The 22,343-nt window shown below is 48.7% G+C and overlaps 1 protein-coding gene across 2 annotated transcripts in view; it reads right to left on the bottom strand.

Moving 5' to 3' along the window:
• Positions 1-446: 446 nt before the first annotated feature.
• Positions 447-22,343, bottom strand: part of UNC13C (unc-13 homolog C) — a 133,179-nt gene continuing 111,282 nt past the window's right edge. For both annotated transcript variants that reach the window (XM_083412926.1, XM_083412925.1), the window contains 9 exons: positions 20,235-20,323; positions 18,057-18,206; positions 17,314-17,437; positions 15,596-15,652; positions 14,945-15,025; positions 6,275-6,422; positions 3,598-3,690; positions 2,323-2,482; positions 447-2,230 (listed from right to left, as the gene is read on the bottom strand). In XM_083412926.1, the coding sequence (XP_083269052.1) occupies positions 1,945-2,230; positions 2,323-2,482; positions 3,598-3,690; positions 6,275-6,422; positions 14,945-15,025; positions 15,596-15,652; positions 17,314-17,437; positions 18,057-18,206; positions 20,235-20,323 (1,188 nt within the window). In that variant the 3' untranslated portion in view covers positions 447-1,944. The remainder of the gene's footprint in view (positions 2,231-2,322; positions 2,483-3,597; positions 3,691-6,274; positions 6,423-14,944; positions 15,026-15,595; positions 15,653-17,313; positions 17,438-18,056; positions 18,207-20,234; positions 20,324-22,343) is intronic.

Here is a 22,343-nt window from a genome sequence, read left to right on the forward strand (position 1 = left end):
TTACGAGTCTATCGCTCTTAACCACTACACCACACTGGCTCTCAGACATCAAAGCATCCTTTTTTATAGAAAGGCTTTCCCAGTTTGGGCAAGGCTTGAGACTGGCTTTGGACTGTACCATCCAGCCTTGGGTATAATCCTTGGATCTGCCCAAAGGAATACTTCAGACTGGGATGTGTGTGTTGTTCTAGGTAGTGTGTTGCTTAGCTATGCCAGGGCAAAATTCGGAGCTCTGTGTCAATCTTGCCCATGTCCACCAGTGGCTGCCCTTCCTTTTGAGTCCTGCTGTGATAGAAGGCAGCTGAAATCTGTCTGTCTGTCTGTCTGTCTGTCTGTCTGTCTGTCTGTCTGTCTATCTCTCTCTCACACACATTCATCCAAATCACCTTCCTGATGGAACAATGTCTCTGCAGATGGCGAAAATCAGGGCAAGGAGGCAAGCGGAGAGCAGTTTCTTCTTGCTTTATTGTACAATTTCTCACGAAATATATTTACAGCACATGGATTTTTGCCTCAGTGCAGGACATAGTCATGTTGCATAAGTAGAAACCTTTGAACTTCTATGAAAATAAAAATAAGAAGAAAAGCACTTAACTGCGACTTCAGCTAAGTATGTAAAAGAACATCTGTAATGGTCAGAGTGAAAAATGTTAACAGCAAAATTGCTTCTCATGAAGGATCTCTAGATGGAAACCACTGAGCAGCATCTTCCATCTCGTTAACCCTGTATAGTCCGGCAGCATTTCACACAACAAAACTCTGTAAAGCTCTCTCACGCGTGCACACACACACACACACACACACACACACACACGCTGCATCGAACACTACCCACGGGGAATGGCTCCTGTGTGGGCTACTAGGAAGCAGCCCTTCACCCACCGCTAATGGAGCACATCCCAGGCGCCCTGAGCCAAGGAAGACAAGGGCCTGCCTCTCTTGCCAGCACCCCTCACCCCCTCACTGACTTGAGAGCCCCCTCCTCCTCCACCTTCTCCTCTTCCTGAAGCAAGCCCTGAGGGTCCTTCAAGGGAGAAGGAGGGGGCAAGGGCCCACCTGCTCCCATGGAACACCCCACCCCATGGAAGTGAGCCAGGGGGGAGCGTGCATTTCCAGGGGTCCCACGGGGGCCCTGCCTGTGCCAGGGGCAAATCACCAGACTCCCCTTGCGTTACAAAGATGATGTTACCATGGCAGTTTGAGAGAACAAAGTTATCTCAAGTTATCAAACATCAGTAACAAACCGAGTTAAGCTTCTCGCGGATGTTGCTTGGACAGCATTTCTTCACAGTGATAAATATGAAAGGTTGGAAAAAAAGGTCAGCATAAAACATTTCCACTTTTTGTTTTTTTAAAGTCTGTATGCAAAAAATCATTTCTTTTGTTATCAGCAATTATAAAATTACAAACCCTTTCTTGAAGTAACTGCATCTGTAAGTTATGATAGAAAAAGATCTTGGGAAGTGAGGCTGAAAACGGAGTTTGCATAAAATGGAAGCTGGAAATTAGCCCAAACGTGGGGGGGGGGGGGGACTTGGTTAAGATGACGCTGGAGAGGCCACATGGTAGTTGAACAGAGACAGCTAACAAATGACTCAACCCAAAAGTCTAACATGTTATCGGGGAGATGCATACGAGAGGAGAGACTGGGATGAGACAAAATCAACGTTCCAAAGGATGCCATTAAGCGTTTGCTTTTCATTGCAGTTTTGGCACTTCATTGAAACAATTACTTATTTTTCCCCAAAGACCCAAACATGTAGAAAAGGTCGACAGCTCTTGGACATAACCTGGCAAATATAGTACTTTTATGTTCTGGCAAACACGGAAACAGAGTTAGTTAAACATTCCCACAGAGTTGCACACACATGCATGATTCGGATGTCGGTAACACTGGGTCAAGGGTCTTGGCGCAGACATTTTGCATTTACTCGCGAGGAGCTTTCAGGCTGTTTCTTCGACGGACCGTGTTTCCGATTTGAGCCGGACAAATTCTTTTGCGACATCGTCATTGGTCCTCTGGGAAAGGATCCGCAGGATCGTCAGCCCGGTCTCGTCCATGCAGATGTTCCTCAGCAGCGGGTGCCAGGCGGCACAGCTGCCCTTCTCTGCCAGGCTCCGCAGCTGTATGACAGCCATGCCAATGACCCGGTCCTCCCTGGCAAAGCAGTAATCCTTCACAGAGAGGTGAAGCTCATAGGCCCCGGGCCTTTCTTCGCTGCTCAGGAGGCTAGAGAGAGATGGGACACACACAGGGATTTACAACACCGCCCCAGCCACCGCTGCCACCAGCCACAGAGAGAGCCGAGAAGGGTCACTTACAACTGGAACGTCTCGTTGTATTTGGGAGACCAGGTGTTGCTCTTTGTCTTCGTCCCGTGCTTCCGTTTCTTGTCGCTGAGGCTGGGCCCCAAGATGCAAACCTCCACAAAGGGCCGGAACATAGCACTGGTTTGCCAGTTGAGGTTATTAATGGCGACAACTGAAAACATCAACCAGACACATGGAGGGTCAAGTGGAGCTCTAAAACACACACACACACACACACACAGTTGAGGAAATACAGCTCTTCCTTGACCATTGCTCCACATGGGGATGGTCAAGAGACAGGGTCCACAAGGCCCTCTCCCTGGAGTCACATTTGCTTCTTACATTCAGATGTCAGGTGAAAATGTTGTTGCTCAACCCAGGCTGATATTTTGCCGTTTTACTGCTGACAATTACAAGACATCTCTGTATTTTAATATTTTTTTAAAAATATATATAGCTATTTACGGGTTTGGGGGGCTTTATTTTAGGGACGCGGGTGGCGCTGTGGGTTAAACCACAGAGCCTAGGACTTGCTGATCAGAAGGTCGGTGGTTTGAATCCCCACGACGGGGTGAGCTCCCATTGCTCGGTCCCTGCTCCTGCTAACCTAGCAGTTTGAAAGCACATCAAAGTGCAAGTAGATAAATAGGTACACTCTGGCGGGAAGGTAAATGGCGTTTCCATGCACTGCTCTGGTTCACCAGAAGCAGCTTAGTCATGCTGGCCACATGATCCGGAAGCTGTACGCCGGCTCCCTCGGCCAATAAAGCGAGAAGAGCGCCGCAACCCCAGAGTCGGTCACGACTGGACCTAATGGTCAGGGGTCCCTTTACCTTTACCTTTATTGTTGCTTTAGCTTTTACTAGCAGTCTTGTGCCAGACACCTCATGCAGTTTTGAAAGGCTCTTGATTCAAGAGGATTGAAACCTGCTGCTTGATATCAGGAACCATCATGCAAAATTTGGTTATGAAATCTAAAGAGGTCAGTCCGGGCTCTTTTGGAGGGAAGGAGAAAATACCTTTGGCTCCAAAAAGCTTTGCCTTTGTGTTGCTTCTGGGAGAAACCTGCTGACCCCTATCATCAGCTCCCTATCATTTCTATGGAGGTTGGCTCAGGACAAGGGCTTTCCAGAGCCTGCCTGCCTTTGCCATCCTCTGAGTGGATCACTTCAGATCCCCAAGGCAGAGCAGCTCCAAAGGCACAACCTGGCAAGGAGGAATCATCTGCCATCCGGCTTGGAGAGGATGCTGCCACCTCATGCAAAGCCAGCGTATTTTGACACCCACCTTTGACGGTGACTTTATGCTCTCCGGTTCCCGGGTTTGTTGTGAGGTCCACTTGGAGGTGGATCTCCCCCACTGTGTTGTTGCTCGCCTGACCTGCAGCAGAAGGAAACAAGCTCTGATTAAGTGCCAAAGGGGCCAAGGGAAGAAGTCCCTGCGCATAGGAGAACCTGCCCACACACTGGCGAGGCAGGTGCTGTGTTTTGTTCCGGGGGGGTGGGGGATCTTTTGTGGGCACCCAGAATGGTTCCTTCGTTTCATACATTCTTTTACACATTGCCATTCTTCCCTTAAAGTTTGATTTGATTGTAATCTTAAGGCTGCTGTCATTTTTGCCAGCTCAATAAGCTTATTTTGCCATTCAGTTATCGAGGGTATGTTTTCCCCTTTCCGATTTTTCGCTATTAATATTCTGGCAGCAGCTGTGGCATACAAAAACACCTTTTTTCTTGTCGATGGGGATGTCTATTGAAACTATACCTAGAAGGAACGCTTCTTTGTTCTGTTCTGATGCAGAGTTTGGGGATCTGTGCACAAGAATCAAGTCCATTGGCTGAAATAACCAGAGACAGGATTTTTACCCCACTGGCTGTGGGGCCCAGTTCTACAACAACAGTATGCTGGAAGCCCCTGCAGTGGGAAGGAGGAAGGTGTGAGTGTGATGACGAGAGGAGGAATCCTGCCTGAATGTCAGTGCAACCCATGGATGTGTGTGTTGTGTAGGGTCTGGGCTGAGGGTGTGTGTTTATTTGCCACCCTCAGATTCCAGCCTGAGCCTCACCAAAGGGAACCAAAAGGGCCCCAGACCACCAAATGGTGGTCACAAGCCTCATGAGCTGCACAAATGTCCAAAGAGGCAAATGAGCAGAGCCTCCCTGGGGATGCAACTAGAGAAGGGCTACTGCAGTGATGGGGCAATGGCTAAACCATCTGAGCGAGATCAACAGCACCTTTCCCTGCCCAACCTTGACTGGAGAGCGGGAGGACCCAGAAGCAGCAGCAGCCTCAGCCCTAGCCAGAACATCCTTTGAAGGGCAAGGTGCGTCATTGCATGTCCCCCAGGGTCCCGGAGGTATGGGGTGCGTAATGATTTTCCCTTTATCCTCACAACAACCCAGTGAGGTTGTCCACTGTTTCCCACAGGCGAGGCTGATGGATCCAATGACCTCTTGTGGGGATTTTTTTCTGGGGGGGAGGAGGCAGATGCACCCCCTGCCCATTGCTGGGCTGGCATTTGAGCTCCAGTGTTCTGAAGCTAAGCCAGCTGCTCTCCCACCATCGGTGGCAACCCTCCCCACTTCTCAGTTAATGCAGAAAAGTAAAATGCTTCCAGCTGATTGCTCCATCTGTGGAAAGGGAGCCTGTTCGAAACTCATTCATCACTGTCCAGACCCTATTTGTTAACGGAGACAATGCGAGGGGGGGGGGGAGAGCTGGGCTCAAAATTGGATGCAAAACAACATGTCAGGGAAACATTTCAGCTGCAGCGCCCATTCCTGGGGCGAGACAGAGAAGCTCCTGCTGATAAAACCAGATGCTTATTCTCCTCCTCAGAGTGGGGTGAAGAACGACCCCAATGTCAGATTTGTGTGTGTGTGTATGGGGGTGGGGAGGGAAATGCAAGGATTTCAGGGCCAAAGACTCTGGTGGCTAAACTGACACATATTTGACATCTGTTGTGGCTTTTTAATTCCTTATCATGTCTACAGCAGCCGTATTGATGGCTTCCCTCATCCTTCAACATGCGAAGGAAAGGGATTTGTGTCTTTGGTCAGCAGAGTAAGTGCATGAGCCCATGTCATCTTTCAAAGCAAAAGTCACTTACCATGCAGTGAATTGCACAATTGAATGGCACCACACACACACACACACACACACACTTTTTTTAATCCCTCCAATTTGAATAAAATCAGAAAAATGCAAAAGGAAACCATATTTAAAATTTCTTTATCAGATCTCTTGGACAGCCTTTTGAAAAAGCGTGTACTGAGAATTTACAATTGCTTTCTTTTCTTACTAGTAAAAACTAGTCCGAAGCATGCCTATAGATATAGATATGATTCCTCAGATTTGCACAAAACCAGAAAACCACACAAACAAAATTCAAACTGCCTGTGTAACTTTGTGCACTTTGTGGGCAGTTTAAAAAAAGAACAAACAGGTTTTTTATTTTTAAAAAATGTTTTTTTTTTTAAAAAAAACCACTATTTTAAAAAAAGACATGGTACAGGTTCAGCTATCTGTGCCCATGTCCAGTTGGTTTTTAACTGGCATAATAGAACCAGCAAATGAGAAGGCAAAAGGGAATGTATCCCAGTATGAAGGGGGAAGAACACAGAATATTGAGGGGGCCCAGCCTCGGCCCCCCTAGATGACTCCCCTGATACATCCCTAAATCCAGTAATCTCAAGTCACAGTAAATGGTGATCTCTGAAGGAATTGGCTTTGGGGGGGGGGACTTGGCTTGAGGGGAGTGCTTGAAGAAACCACACAGACTCTCCCCCTTCCAGGAAGGAACCGCTATTCCCAGCAAAATCAGGCCCTGAAGGCGGCCAGTAGCGGCCACATGCCATTTTCCCAGGCCAGCAAGTTATTCTTTCTGTGCTTCCTTTGGCTGCCATTGTGCTGCTGCCATGAGCATCCTTTCAGGCCAAGCCTTTGTCAGTTGCTGCTCACTTACTTTGTGAGGTCTGGGTGTCAATGAACTTCTTGATCAGGACGTCTGTCGTCTGGGTGTAAAGGTTGAGGGCGTACTTGAGAGACTGCATCTCGGGACTCTTCTCCAGGTAATTCTTTTTCAGCCCATTTCCTCCGGCATGGAAGTATTGCTAAAAACAGAAGCACAGATCCAAATTGGAAACGGAATTGTTAGACACTAATGTTAAAAATCTCTCCAAAATGTATAATTTGTTGTTAGAATGGCATATAAAGGACAAACAAGTTAAATCTGTGATGATTGATTGGGCAAGAGATGTTGGACACAATATAATGTTGGAAGATTGGGAAAGGCTGTGGAAGAAAGAGGTTAAGTTTACTGCATGTACTGTATTAAAAGAAAATATTATGAAAATGATGTATAGATGGTACTTAACCCAGGTGAAATTAGCAAAGATGTATCATACAAATGATAATTTATGTTGGAAATGTAAAGAAAAAGAAGGTACTTTCTATCATATGTGGTGGACGTGTCCTAAAGTAAAAGACTTCTGGGAAAAGATATATAATGAGTTGAAAAAAATGTTGAAAAATACATTTATTAAAAAACCAGAAGCCTTTCTACTTGTAATAATCGGATTGGAATTGCCCAAAAAAGATGTTAGACTGTTTTTGTATGCCACTACAGCAGCAAGACTTTTATTAGCCAAAAATTGGAAATTGCAAGAGATACCAACAATAGAAGAATGGCAGATAAAGATGATGGAATTTTTGGAGCTGGCTGACCTGACTGGAAGAATCCATAACCAGAAAGAAGAGGAGACACAAGAGGATTGGAAGAATATTTAAAGAATTTTAAAGAATATTTGGCTAAATATTGTAATATAAGATAAAGATAAATTTATTGGAAATAGTAATTAGGCTTAGGGGTAGATTATAAATATGTTATTAATAAATATTAGGGATTAGAATATTAATAAAGGAGAAGAAGTTATTAAATGAAAGAAGTTAATATTATTAGAAATATGAATTTGGAGAATTGTTAAATAGGTGATATAGTGAAATTCAGTTAGAGGGATTCGAGGAAGTCAGTTATCAATGTAATGAAACTAGGATTTGGAAGTTAAAATTCATTTTTATGTGTTTTCCTTTGTTTTTTGTGTATTGTAATGTTTTTCATTTTTCTTGTTTTTCTTTTTTAAGTGATAAGTGTGAAAACCAATAATTTTTTTTGAACCCCCCCCCCCAAAAAAAACAGAAGCACAGAGAATAGAGGAGGGAGTAGAGGAGGGCCGGGACACTGCGGACACCAGATCCAGGAGGTCACCTGACCTCTGAGCTTCTTGGTTAGCCAAGGATCCCTGAAGGATCTATCGTCTCACCCTTTATGTACTCAAGCTCTGTAGGGCTTTGTATGGATCAGCACTTTGAGCTGCCAGGACCAAAAACTTCTGAGTTCTGGGGTTGTGTTTCTGTTGGGGAGGTGTATTTCTCCCCAAGGCTGCCTAGGAATGTTGGCTTTGAAAGTGAGGAGCGTGATGGCTGCAAGTCATGTTGGCGTTACCTGCCTACTTGTCGAATCAGAGGTGGCTGCATGGAAGCCTGAGTACAAGTTGCTGCTGTGGGGTGCAGTGGGGCTGCTCTTGGGCTGCCCTTCAGAGCATCTTATGGACCCACCGCTATGGGGCAATGAGGAAGTTGGACTCATCTAGCGGGGCTCTCCAATCATTATTGCAGAGGCAATGCCACCTTATAGCATTTCTTATTAACTTTTCAAATTTTACAAATTATTTTAAGCAACCATCAGAATAAATCTCTCCTATCTATTGACGTCCCTTCCATTGTGTTCTTTTCTTACCTTATAAAGCTGCTATATTACTTATATTTTACCCATTATGTATGTTAATTATAAAATATTTAAACTGCAATTCTCACCTGCAGCTATACTTCAAATCCTGCATGCATTTTAAGATAACCATAACATTTCCCCCCCCAAAGATTCCACAAAATATTTCCATTCTTCAAGGATTTTTCTCTCCATTCGGTTCTTTAATTCTCACAGAACGGGAGGCAACGCCACTTTAAACAACCATCTCCTATTGCCTTGTGTGGATTATTTATTCCACCGATATCCCCCCTTCCTGCCAAAGAAGCCCATGGGGTCAGAGGAGGATGGGGGCCATGTTGAATACTCAGCTCCCCTCTCATTTGGGTCTAATTTTATTACACAGGGGACATGGCTGTCCCACATTCCAGCTTGGAAATGGTGCGCTGATGCTCCTTTGCTTCTTTTTGTTTTCCCAGAGTGATTTCCCAGAGCCAGTTTTCCCAGAGAGATTTGTGGTAGGTAGGTCAGCATTTTATTTGTTTAGCTATAAGCCACAACAAGCAGAAGGAACATTCGGAGTTGAGCCATGAATTTAGCTCTTAACTTCCTGGCCGCAGGTGCAAATGAAGGAACAGGCAAAGTAACGGTGTGATTTGTGCTCTTCCCCCGCCCTTACAGTAAAATAACTTGTCCCTTGGGGGAAGAGGCAGCATGATGATGATGATGATGATAATAATAATAATAATAATAATATATTATTTATACCCCACCCGTCTGGCTCGGTTTCCCCAGCCACTCTGGGCGGCTTCCAACAGAATATTAAAATACAATAGACTATTAAGCATTAAAAGCTTCCCTAAACAGGGCTGCCTTCAGATGTCTTCTAAACGTCAGATAGTTGTTTATTTCCTTGACATCTGATGGGAGGGCGTTCTACAGGGCGGGTGCCACTACCGAGAAGGCCCTCTGCCTGGTTCCCTGTAACCTCACTTCTTGCAGTGAGGGAACCGCCAGAAGGCCCTCGGAGCTGGACCTCTGAACGATGGTGGTGGAGACGCTCCTTCAGGTGTACTGGGCTGAGGCCGTTGAAGGCTTTAAAGGTCAGCACCAACAACTGGAATTGTGCTCAGAAATGTACTGGGAGCCAACGTAGGTCTTTCAAGACCGGTGTTATGTGGTCTCGGCGGCCGCTCCCAGTCACGAGTCTAGCTGCTGCATTCTGCATGCCCATAAGGCTTGTGCTGGATCCAAGGCAATCTTGGGGACCAATGTGCAGCCGACAGAGGCCTCTGTAGCACTTCAGGACCGCTCTGGAAGGAGACTGTCTTGTGGAGAGGGCCAAAACCCCTCAATGGCGTCATCAGGAGATGACAGAGGCAGAGGAGTCACTCCTAAAACTGAGGTCTAACTTGTATGCTGCATGGTTATGTCCATATCATGCTTTTATTTTAGCAGATCAACCCTCAAAACTAACTCAGGGTATTCAAGGATAGCTTCCTGCTTGCATTTGGGCCAGAAATGAACAACAAAAAGGCAAAAACACCCACCTCCCCACCTGCTACCTCTCCCTGCCCAGCCCTTTGCCCTGGCAGCTGAGGAGGAGCGTGCAAACTGGCTTTTAACCTTGTGACATTTCCCATCACTTTGCATGTCTCTGTCTCCCGTAAAAATCCAGGGTTAGCGCATTGTTCCTTTTCTCTGTGTTCCTCCTTGCTGCTTTCCAAATTTTTTATTTTTTCTTGGCTTTTCTGTTTCATGTATTTAGGGATGCAGGATAAGGAGCTAGAATGGGACCCCTGAGGCTCACAGAGGCTGTTCCTGCTCTTTGCCGCAACAACTTTAGTTACTGCTGAACACAATCTGGAGCCAAATATTAAGAGTCAGACTCCCTAAGTTTTGTGTGTGTGTGTGTACGTGTGTGTGTTTATACTTATCAGAGAGAATGCGGGGAAAGCAGAAATCTGAAAAGAATGGAGGCAGCTGCCCATGGCAAGAGCTCAAAGTTTTCATTCAAGGGAGACGGTCTTCAAAAGCCTGATTAAGCCATCTGAGGGTTTGGGACTCATGTCCGTGTCACTTGAAAGAATCTGAAACATCAGTGTGAAATTGTTAGCCATTCCATCAGGCTGCCTCAGTGGGAGAGATGAGGAGCAGAAAGCTCTTTCCATCAGCTTTGCCTCCTGTCCTTGAGTGCTTCCCCTGCCAGCTGGTCATTGTAAGAGCGACCAATTAAGTACTGGCAGCTGAGATTGCTCCCCCCCCCTTTCATAGCTGTCAACTTACAGATTTGAAAATAAGGGACCAGCAGCCAAAATAAGGAACCTGCAGCCTCCCTTGTTCCAGGCACTACAGTCTTCCTGTCCTCCTGCAGTCTGGTCAAACTCATGCTGGGTAGCTTCGAGAACACTGTCCAACCAACTTTGTAACCAGAGGTTCAACTGAATAGAATCTGAATCACATGCACCACAAGGCCTATGCAGCCTCAACTTAAGATGGCTCCCCGGCCTGGCTTTGCACTGCAAAGTTTGCAGCAGCATGTGCACCAAAATGGCGTCCAGCATTAAAAAAACCTCTCAGCTTGCCTTAACTAGCCACACACAAGGCATGCAAGCTCCACCCCTCAGTCGTTCTTAGACTTCTTATTGGGTGAGCAACACAGCCAAGCAACACAGTTGGAGCCTCCCTCCTCCCTGGCTGGCAGGGAGGGAGGGAGAGAGAGGAGCTGCTTCCTTTGAAATTTAAAGGATATAATTTAAGGGACATCCATCAATAAGTGACAGCAGCGGGACATGGCGCTGGAATAAGGGACTGTCCCTTCAAATAAGGGACACTTGACAGCTATGCCCCCTTTCCTCCCTTTTCTCTTGTGTGTTGTGTTGTTTAGAGTGAGGCCTTGGGTGCCGTGTATTCCATGGATGGGGGACGGATGGACGGATGCTCAAGCAGGACATTTCTCTGCCGTGTTCACCACCGCTGAAGACACAAGTTGCTTTTCAGTTTAAATGGTGCCTTGCTTCTTCAGCACTGCCAGCAGCCGTTGCAGCGATGTCAACGGCACGCCCAGCTGCTTGATTGCTTCTGGACGGTGGCCAATAAGATTTAAATTGCTGGGAGGGAGAGTTAATTAGCAAGCAATTATAAATTAAAAGTGTACAATTAGACACATCTTTCTAGATAGAAGAGCAGCTCAGAAATGGAAGGGTGGCCGGAGGGAGCTTTGAAATTCATCATCCTTGATTGTTTTGAGGGAGCTGATAGCATCTGAACATGATCACACCTAAAGGTGTATTTCTCCACAACAAGAGCTTTACAGCAGGGGTGCGATAAGAATGTAGAAAAGCCTGCAGGATGAGGCCAATGACACAGGCTAGTCCATCATGCTCTCACACTGGCCAAGCAGACGCCTTTGGGAAACCCTCATGTAGGATTAGAGAGCAAGAGCCCTCTCCCCTCCTGTGGTTTCCAGCAACTGGTGTTCAGAAGCATTGCTTCCTCCTACTGTGATCACAATCTAAAAAACAGTCAAATTTATGCCTTGGAGGTGCTGAGTGGCAGAAAGAGCACTGAGATAATCCCTGGGCATAAGTTTCTTTGCCCCAGAAGAGGGCAAACCAACAGGGCTCCAACGTACCAATGTGGAACAGTGCAATGGCCCTTTTCATCCCACATTGGAACAAATATTTTAGGCATCCTGAGCTGGGCTGGGGGCAGAAATCTTTATGTTAAAAGATCCGGCCTCCAGCTGATGTCATACATGATGTCATGTGTGCGGCAGGCAAGGGCGGGGCTTCAAAGGAACAATCTGGAGTGCTGGAGCAAGGGGCACGCTCATCCATCGGCTGATGAGAAGCCACTTCTCCCTCCCAGCGCTTCTCTTTGAGGCCTCCCTGTTGCTCCCCTTTCCACTTCTGGAAGCAGGGAGGTAAGGAAGAAGCTAGGTGACGGTTGTTAGGCAGAGGGCTGGCGCATCCCTTGAACTGTAGTTCAACCCACCTGCCTATCTTGTGATGTCATAACCACATCATATGATCAACAGGTGGGCTGTCCCACTCATCTGTCAAACTCAGCTCACAGGGCCAAAAAGGCTCCACTACCCCCGTTTGAGACAATTTTAGTCTTTGAATATAATAGCTGTATTCTCAGCTTCACAGTAAACTAATTAAAAAATAGCTCCTACTTTTTGATCACGATCTTCTATTGTGCTCTTTTGAAGTCAGATTCTTGAAAAGATCAAAGAAATAGCAGAGTATGATATTCCTTTAAAACTCAAAATAGTACTTTGGGCTTACTTAAAACATGTTGGTTTTTTAGGAGATTTTAGAACCGGTCATTTGTTTACTGTCTGCAGCTAAAACTGCCTTAGCTGCCAAACAGAAATCCCGAAATTCTCAATGTATAATGTATGGGGAGAAGTATGTATTGACAATCCCTTTCTTAACTAAGCTGACATATTACTGAAGATCAAAGGAGGATTTCCCTCAAGACAACTTTGTTAAAATGTGGGCTTGATTCACATCTCTGCTTTCATATCCATGGAATCGAAGGCTGGGATATAAATATTTTAAATAAAACAATGTAATTGGAATGTTAATTTCCAAGTAGCCTGCAATCAATCCACCGTTCTATCATTTTGCAAGTCATGGCTTTGCAGGGCATTGTGTTCCATAGCGCAGTATTTTGTATTGTGATATTACAGCCAAATGGTAAGTCAAAGGAAGAGCAGCTCAAGGGGGAATTTGGGGACCCGATACCCTTGGCATGGTGCATGCCCCATGTCTGAATTGTCCCCTAGAGAGAAAAGGGGAAGAAGAAGAAGAAGAAGAAGAAGGAGGAGGAGGAGGAGGAGAAGAAGAAGAAGAAGAAGAAGAAGAAGAAGAAGGAGAAGGAGAAGAAGAAGAAGAAGAAGAAGAAGAAGGAGGAGAAGGAGAAGAAGAAGAAGAAGAAGAAGAAGAAGAAGAAGAAGAAGGAGGAGGAGGAGAAGGAGAAGAAGAAGAAGAAGAAGAAGAAGAAGAAGCAGCAGCAGCAGCCGCCCCTGGGGACTTGTTTCTCCATCACAAATCAGGAACAGCCCAACCTGGGACCATCCAGCAGTTGCTGTTAAGACTCTAACCCCCACATTTCCTGACCACTGGCCATGCTGGCTGCTGGGGCTTCTAGGAGATGGACTCCAACTCCAGCTGGAGGGCACTTTCTTGGTTACTCATGTGGCCCCAGTTGCTCCAGTTCAGCAGTTTGCAGCAGGAAGGAGCTGGGAGGAGCCTTGTATGCACTTTTGCACATCTTTAACCTGTTGGCTTTGCTGTCCCTTTTAGAGGCATCAGACCCTACAGATCTAATTTAGGCAGGGATTTGGAAAAGACGATTCCCTCTAGTGGCATATCTGCTGGTTCCCCCGTAGCCACAGATTTTGAGAACAAGGCAGTCTTTTAAAAAAGTAAATGATGCAAAATATTACCCCTCCTCAACCCAAGGACACTTGCTTCCTGGCTTCCCCAGTAAAAAAACCTCTTCCCTCCTGCAACTGGAGTGCCACCCCCAAGACTGCAACAAACATGCAAGGCTCCAGATTCTGGTCCAAAATGTTTCAGGTCAGCTGGAGATCCACTTGTTTAAAATGGGGAAATCAGATCCTCCCCTCCTATGATTCTGGCCTTGCCGCTCTGATCCCACCACGACCACTCTGGATTAATTCTGCCGGAGCCATGGTGGCAAAGATTAATGCATCCAGCTGAGCTCCTTGACACCTGGCAGGGAAGTTGGCACCCCTCCCAAATGGGGCCCAGTGAAGAGAGTACTTCATCATGATCTTTGAGCCAGAGCCAGTTATGTGGCAGTGGCAGCTAATTAGCCAAAGGATGAGAAATGCGGCAGAGCAGCTGATGGAGAGAGGGAGGAAACAGGACTTACTAGTGGGACACTTCTCTCCCCTACCCCCCCATCTGAGTCTGCCCTGTAGATCTGGCCACTGTCACTCACACCAGGATCAGATGGCCACAAAGCCCACTCCACGGGGCTGCCTGTGAAAGGTGCTTGGCAGCGCCAGCTGGTGTGTGCCCACTTTTCAGGACAGACGGGTGTGTTAACTTATTCCTACTTGCACTGGCTTATTTCAGGACTTGAGGGTGACTCTCTTTGTGGCTGCACCTGAACTGTGCAGTGCATTTCCTGAAAGAGGTTTGGGTGGATAGCCTCTTGCCTGAGTTTGGAGGACAGCAAAGACTCCCCTCACCACCCCTGCTTTCAGTTTCCAACCTCCTGCTGCAGTTGCTGTGTTTTTAAACTGACCTACTTGGTTCTACGCTCCTCTCTAGCTGCTGCTTTAAGGAATTCAAATTTGTGTTTGTTTTTGTTGTTGTTAATCTAGATCAGGGGTCAGCAAACCTTTTCAGCAGGGGGCTGGTCCACTGTCCCTCAGACCTTGGGGGGGGGGGGTTGGACTATATTTTTTGGGGGGGGGGAATGAACAAATTACTATGCCCAGAAATAACCCAGAGATGCATTTTAAATAAAAAGACACATTCTACTCATGTAAAAACACGCTGATTCCTGGACCGTCCGCAGGCCAGATTGAGAAGGCGATTGGGCTGGGCCTTAGTTTGCCTACGCATGATCTAGATGTTACTGTTTGGGTGTGGAAATTTCTAAAATTAACAGAAAAACTGGCCCTCAGGGCTTGCTACTTAGGCAAGAGGTGTCTCCCAGCCCTTCGTGGGGCTGAACTTGGGACCTTCTGTTTGGAGACAAGGGTTAGGCTCTCCAGCCTAAGGTCACCTGTCCCTTGCGCAGAAAGAAGACTCCAGCCCAGGAACTCCACAGGACATGCTTGTGTCCTTTTCTTATGCCAGTGCCCAACTGATTAAGTCATACCTTAATTGTTGCCAGCACCACATCCATTATTGCGCACTGCCTCAGTGTCAGGCTTTTGGTTTCTTCTCGGATGACGTGGTCCTGAAAAAACATACAAAGATGGAGTAACTGCTGCTTGCTCTTTCCAAAGATGGTCAAATACCTTTCCGCCTGTGTGAAATAAGGCGGCAGACACTTTTGCAGCTGCTCATTGTGGAGTCAAGGAGGTACACAAAGGGCAGCTCCTTGTCTCTGGCTAGCTGGCACCAACTGGGCTTCTCTGCTACGGAGAAGAGCCTTGTGCCTTGGCAGGAGGAGAAAAAAAAAAACACAGCACAGGGAGGGGAGATGCATGGCAAGATGTGGTGATGACTGTTTGCTAAGATGGCTTTCAAGAGGGGATTAGGCACGTCCAATGGAGGAGGAGGAAGAGGGGATAAGGTCTGGCTGGAATAGATGGATGCTTGGCCCCCAGCCTTTGCATTCCATGGGGAGGGGCCAACAATGTCTTCCTATTACTGGGGGTGGGGAATGACCGTGCCCTGAGAGCAGCACAGTTGCCAAGGCAGGAAAAGGATACTCCAGTGCCTGCGAGGAGTTGATGTGAACAAGCCTCAGCCATGGAGAGGGTGTTGTGTCTCTTTTCCTTCAAGCTGCATAGACTTCCCTTACCTTTAGTTTAGACAACTGGCCAAAGTCTTTGGCTGCGCTGAGGATCATCGGAGGGCCCTGTGGAGAGAATAAATAATATAGAAGCAGCAGCAGCATCAGCAGCAGCAGCAGCAGCAAGAGGTGGGAAAGTGAGACTGCCATGGTGGGACTACCCTGAGGGCCAGCCAAGGGGGTACCTCTCACTCAGGGCACGTGGCTTGGGTGCGGGGGGCTGTGGGGGGGCAGGGGAGGCCTTGCCAAGGCTGATGCCCTAGACTACCAAGCGCTCCCAGTGGGCAAATGGAGCTGCCAAGGTGTGTTCTGCTCTAGACTTTTCAAAGGCAGAGGAGCAAGGGCAGCCTGCCTTCTCTAGCCTGGGCTGGAAGTGGAAGGGAAGCAAAGAGGAACTGAGTCTGCAAGAGTCTGTGGTCCCAACCTGGGGAGGCCCAGCCAGGCAGTGGAAGATTTCTGTGGCCAAGCTGAGGAAGATGACAATCCCTGGGGGCTACCTGCTTTCAGGAGCGTGTTGAGATTCATTGGGGAAGAAGGAAGGAAGAAGTCTTCAGCACAATCATCAAAAGACCCATCACTGCAGGCAAAAGGACTTTGGATTCAATGCCATCCCCGCTGCAGCTGCCTGTGGCTCTCTGGCTGGTTTGGGCAGCCAGAGGAAGCTGCGGGCACCAAGCAGTGAGTGAACCTCCTCTCTCAGTGCTCAAGGGAGCAGAAGGAAGTCCTTCCCATGAGTCATGGCTACCAGGCAAATGAAAGTGAGAGGGTCGAGACCCCGTTTCAAGGACCAGAGGCCTCCAAGCACCCTCATGTTGCCCTCTAAAGTGTGTCAAGTGGTTGCCATGGCAAAGGAGCAATTAGCTGCCAATAGTGAAAGGATGGAGTCCACCTTCACTAATTGGATGAGGAAAGTGGCAGGCAGACTCCCGACTCTCAGTCCTCGCTGCCAACTGCATGCTGTGGAGGAAGCCACAGACCGCCCCCTCCAACTGAACACTTGGGCGCCCTCCACAGCGGGCGACCCTGACAGGAGCCCTTTGCCATTGAACTCCATCCCACTAAGCAGACTCCACACTGACATGCCGCCTTTTCCGAAGCCAAGAGTTCTCTTGGTTTGCTGCTGCTGGCTGCTTAATTCACAAGCAGCCCTCTCTCTCTGAAGGCAGTTTTCATGCCGGCTTTGTCTGAGGGAAAGGGAAGTCCATGTGTCTCTTGAGAGGGCCAAATGCTCCATCCTGCCCTCTTCTCAGGGACTTAGGGGCAGATTCAGCTATCAAGTTCTGCCAGCAGAAGCAAGGACTTCCGCTAGTGCAACAGGCTTTTCCCTCCCTACACATCCCCCCAAATTGGCTGTGGGGTGTGTGCCAGGAAAACTCTCAGAACAGCATGGGGAGGAGGAAGACGGGGGGGGGGCATTGTTCTGTCTAGCAAGCTCATATGCCATTGTGCTGATGAAACGATTGCCATTGGCTATGCTGAACTCCTCCCTTATAATTCCAAGCAGCATAACAGCAGCTTACGAAGGTGGGCTTGTAGGATATCAGTTCCCCCAAGGGGTGTGTGTGTGTGTTTCCCTACCCCCCCTATGACTCTCATTTTGAGCATCTTCCCACCAACAAGCACACAAGAAAAGTAGCTTAAAAGGTTCATTTCCAAAGAGCTGTTTTTGTTTCTATGACAAAATGGAGCCAAGTGCTGGTGCTCTGCAAGGCTTACGGGAGACTCACAGTTTGGTCTGTCAGTGGTGGGAGTACAATCTGCTTTTCTATCCGGTTCAGGACCAGTTTCCAGAGCTCTTTCAAAACACGCTTCAGAACGGTCTTCTCGCAGATTTTTGCCGATAGGCTTAAGCTGCAAAACAATCCAACGCTCTCAAAATCTTCATCTATACAGGCAGTTTACAAAGCAAAAACTATGTAACCATGCAACTAGAATACAAAGAAAAACGCACACTGCTGATAAAAACCCAGACTCTAAATGCTTCTCCAGCCTTCCCTCCCACCAGGGAGAAGCCCACGTACATCACAGCACCGCTGGCAGGTAGTGATTGCACGAAGGAGCAAAACCACGAAGCAACAGGAACAGATGGCAGGGGGCGGGGGCAATTGAGGGGCCGTTTTCATGGGTTCAGCTCAGCGCCTGCTGCAATTATGGGCCTGGCTGCTGGCTGCCCAATGGGGTGCCTGGCACACAAAGCATGGCATAGAACAATCCAGTGCCCAAAGGAGCCAAGCTGAAAAGAGGATGAAGTCCGGGCTATGGATCTCTTCTAGGGGGAGAATAGGGGATAGGTCCTTGTGGGACCATTGTGGAGGTTCTTGAGACATGAATGAACGTGAGCTGCTTCGAGAGCTGTGAGAGGGCACCAGGGTCCGGGTGTTGGTGCATTGCAGAGCCCAGTGCTGTTTGCCACAGACCAGACCATCTGTCTGGACACAGCAGTAAAGCCCACAGCACCTGCCCTGCTTACGTTTTGTCCAGGAAGTCCATCAGGGGCCGCAGCACAATCTCTGCATCCACAGTGTTGTTGTTCTTGTTGGCAGCTGCAGTTCCGTCTCCTTTCATCTGGTTCAGCTCCAAGCTCATCTGCCGCACACACTCCTCAATGACAGGCTGGAAGCTGGAAGGGGCCAGAAAGGAGGGGATGGGGTGTTAGAATTCCTGCTCCACGATTGCAGTCATGGGATTGTTGTCTATCACATGACGGTATATGTTTTGACTCCACAGAGTGGGAAGTGACGGAGACAGGATGTTTGTGCTACTGTATTCCGTGGGACTATTGTCTTTTGTCCTTTTCCTCTTTGCTATCTGATGCTAGAGAGAGAGGGAGCCATCTTGCTGTGCTCCACGTGTGTTTATATGTAAATAAAGTAGATTAGCCAAAATGCTGAGTTGCTGAGGTCTGTCATGCAAGGTGCGCAAACTCTGTGGATCCCTAAGTGTGCCGGTGTCGGTTGGCATCGGGCACTGTGATGCTTGGGCTGAAGAAAGCTTTTGAAGCTCCCGAACGATCGACCAGGAGGGAGGGAACATGTCAGTCGGGCATGTGTCTCTGCCAGAGTCCTACTCGAGTGTAGGCTGAACTCATGACAAGGGGATGGAGGTGCCAGAACTGGCCAAACATGGCGGAGCAGACCCTTCCCCAGAGGTTCTCTGCATTGCTGCCTTCCCTCCGGGAGCCCACGGCCCCCTTCCTTGTGTGGTAATTATACTTTAAAGAGTTGTGTGGTCGTTGCCCTGGGTCATTTGACCTTCTTAAATAGTACTCTTCCCCCCACCCCTGGAAAATCTACACAACACTTTAAAGTTTAAAAATAACATAGGACTTTTATTTGCTGTACCGGCTCTTGTCATAGTGAATGTACAAGAGAGGTAGGCAATACAGTGGAACCTCAGGTTATGTACTTAATTCGTTCCGGAGATCTGTTCTTAACCTGAAACTGTTCTTAACCTGAAGCACCACTTTACCTAACGGGGCCTCCTGCTGCCGCTGCACCACCGGAGCACGATTTCTGTTCTCATCCTGAAGCAAAGTTCTTAACCTGAGGTACTATTTCTGGGTTAGCAGAGTCTGTAACCTGAAGCGTATGTAACCTGAAGCGTATGTAACCTGAGGTACCACTGTACTTCTGTTACTGAAACATACTTACATGAATTTGTATCTGAGGCTGACTATTATTTACAGACTGAGGCAGCAGCAAAGCACAACACACTTGCTGCTCTAACAAGTTAAAATCCACACAACAGTTGATGACTGAATTAATTGATAAAAACTGCCTCATTATATGACATCGCAAGCACTGGTGCCAAATATAGGGGGCACCCATACCATGACCTCCGAGGCAACGTCCGAGGCCCTGCAAAGTCTCTGACGTGACTTCCAGTAGAAACCATTGGGTGCCCTGATCACAACATTCTATGCTACATTAACCCTTTGCGTGGTATTTTGGATGCACCAATTCCCCCCCCCCCCCGACAAGGGCCATTTCCCCTTCTCCTAGTAGAAGTCTCTGGCACTCTGGGTCTCTGGCTGTGGGGTAAAGGGCAGAGGCGGACCCAAGGGTGGGGCAGTGTCTGATGCAGAGAGGGCACTTGAAACCAGGTGTGATCCTGGGTGGGGGACATTTTGGCGCTTGAGTTAAACAAAAATTGACGCCCCACCCACCCAGAAGGGGTAAGTGAAGATCTACATCTGGAACGGGGGGAGATAAAGATCTACATCAGGATCTGCTACCCTGGAGGATCCTGCCACCTGAAGTGGTTGTCACACCTTGCCTCATGGGTGGGTCGGCTGTGGGGGGTTGAGGTTCCACAGTGGATCCACACCCAACCTCCCATCCCATTCTGAAAGCCCTTTTGGAAAACCTGACCATGCGCCATTCCACTCCCTCTTCCCCTTCCCAGGCCAGCCACATGACAAAAAAAGCCCTTTGCACCCTAGAACACCTCATATATTATTTCCTTTAATGCATTTGACCCCTGCCTTTAGGAAAATCCCTGGTAAGGCAGCTTTCTAAGGGGCACAGGGACTTCCCAAGAGCTGGTGGCAAAGCAGGGACTGAAAAGTGGCTTCCCCCCAATGCTTTAGGGTATGTAATGCAGCCCCACTAGTGTGTGTCTGGGAGCAGCAATGAAGCAGGCCCATTACCTGGCGCCGTAGGTCACGCTGAGCTCATCCAGGACGCCACTGAGCTTGGCCTGCAGCTCTTTCAGGGCCTCGCTGGCCTCTGGGTCCAGCTGAAAAAAGGCAATGGTGAGGTTAGTTCCCTCTGCTCGGCTTCACCCGCTTCTTCTCTGCATCGGAATTAGTGGGAAGGAGGAAAAGGCATCCATCGATTAGATGGCATTAATGGAAAACAAGCGTGGAAACCCTTCGAGGCTGTGTGGGGATGGAAGGTGAGACCCCAAACAGGACTTGAATTGACATAGGGCACGGCCCACTCTTAAAGTCCGTCTATACCCACTTCATTGGACTGGAGGGGGCATGGCCTGCCTCCTGGGGGGGGGTGAGAGCTGCTGTGTGCTTCCCCTTCCTCAGCCACCTGCTCAGGCTGCCTCTGGAAACGCCTGGCAGAAGAAGCACAAAGGGTGAGGAAGGGAAGGAGGAGCTGCGCTCATTGGCTAAGGGGGATCCGTGGAGGTGCCCGTCAAGCCAAACACAAAGGTGTCACCAGAGGCAAAGATGGCCTCCCCATGCCACGCCCTGCCCGGCTGGCTGCCTTTCCCCTCCCACTACGGCATGGCTGCGGTTCCCCATTTATTACGCAGCCTTCTAGGGCAGGCACCTGCCTTGCCCTGGGGCCGCACTAGCTTAAAGGCCTTTTTTGGGATCAGGAGGGGATTCCACGCTGTTTTGCATTAGTGTAGAGAGAAGCAGAGCATCCAGCAATGAGGAGAAGAGCGTGGCAGACTCTACGGGTGTGGTTATTATTATTTTTGTGTGGAGCATGCTGTTTCTGGAGGGGAAAAGGGGGCTTGGCAGGAGGGGGAGCTGTTCACTGTTAGCCCTTTGAGGGCGTCAGGGTGGACCAACAACAACCTGGACTGCCAGCACAGGCTGCATCTAGAGGAGGCCCAAGGGGCACAGCCTTGGCACGCCGTCTGGGATGCAACCGCAGATGGAAGACAACCACATCAGCCTTGTGGCTGGTGGTAGACGGGCTTTGCGTCGTGGAATGGGAGAGGGAGAAAGGGGTCCATGCACAGGCATTTTCGTTGCCCCACTGGCAGTGCAAACCTCACCTACCCCCAGAGCCCCTTTTAGGCAAGGGAGGGGCCCAGCCCTTTTGGCCCTTGGGGTTCACAGACTCCCACTTCACTAAAGCAGCACTCAGATCCCATTTTGCTAAAAACATCACTATGATGGGAGTTCCAACTCCCTGTCTCCAAAGCCCCCTTTGGAGATGGGATACATCGGAAAGGGGACCAGTGCTACGAAGGGGGGTCACACTACTGCAGCTTCTCTGGACGCCAGCCCCAATGGCCCCCACACCACACTAGGCTTGGCTGTCCATCTGCATGGAGAGCATCTGCATGGTCACCTTGCATGATCCCAGGGCGCCCGACAATACTGGTGGGGCTTGCCTAACACATGGGCATGGGGTTGCGTGGCCTACAGAAGACCATTGCTCCTGGGGAAGGCCCTTCAGGAGCTGACACGGTGGGTGGGGCATAGGGAAGACTCTACATTAGCAGCAGGGAGGCCTCGGAGAGCATTGGGTGGAACTGGCTTCCAAGGCAGGGATGGTGACCTGGGGAGGCCCTTCAGCCAGACTTGGAAGCCTGCAGGTGGGAGAGGGAGGTTCTCCCTGGGGAGCCATTGCTGGTCAGCAGCGCAGGCGACAGCCGATGGAACAGACCAGTGGACTGACTGGGTGCAGGAGAAAAGCTTCGGACGCATCCCATACACAGACTCTGGAGCACATGCTACTCTTGCCGGGTAATCAACTCTCTGCGCTGAGACCTGATCATCCACAGGCATTGCTAACCGTGATGCACCATTAATTGCTTTTCTGAAAATGCCCATATAGCCTACGTCACCCGAGGACAGGCAGGTAATTCAAACACAGAAAATAGCAAACTAAAGCAATTGAGTGCAGATCCACGGGCCGGGCCGTGGAAGCCATAGAGGCCCCCTTCTAGCACTTGCTTAAGCCTCACGAAAGACAAGCAAGGAAGGGGAGCTTCCGTTTTGCGCATGCTCGGAGAAGAGGCCAGCTGTCGATTTCATGGAGGGCTGGCCTGGGGTGGGGGGAGG

This window comes from Podarcis tiliguerta, assembly GCF_965153285.1.
Source record: "Podarcis tiliguerta genome assembly, chromosome: 14".
NCBI classification, from domain to species: Eukaryota; Metazoa; Chordata; class Lepidosauria; order Squamata; family Lacertidae; genus Podarcis; species Podarcis tiliguerta.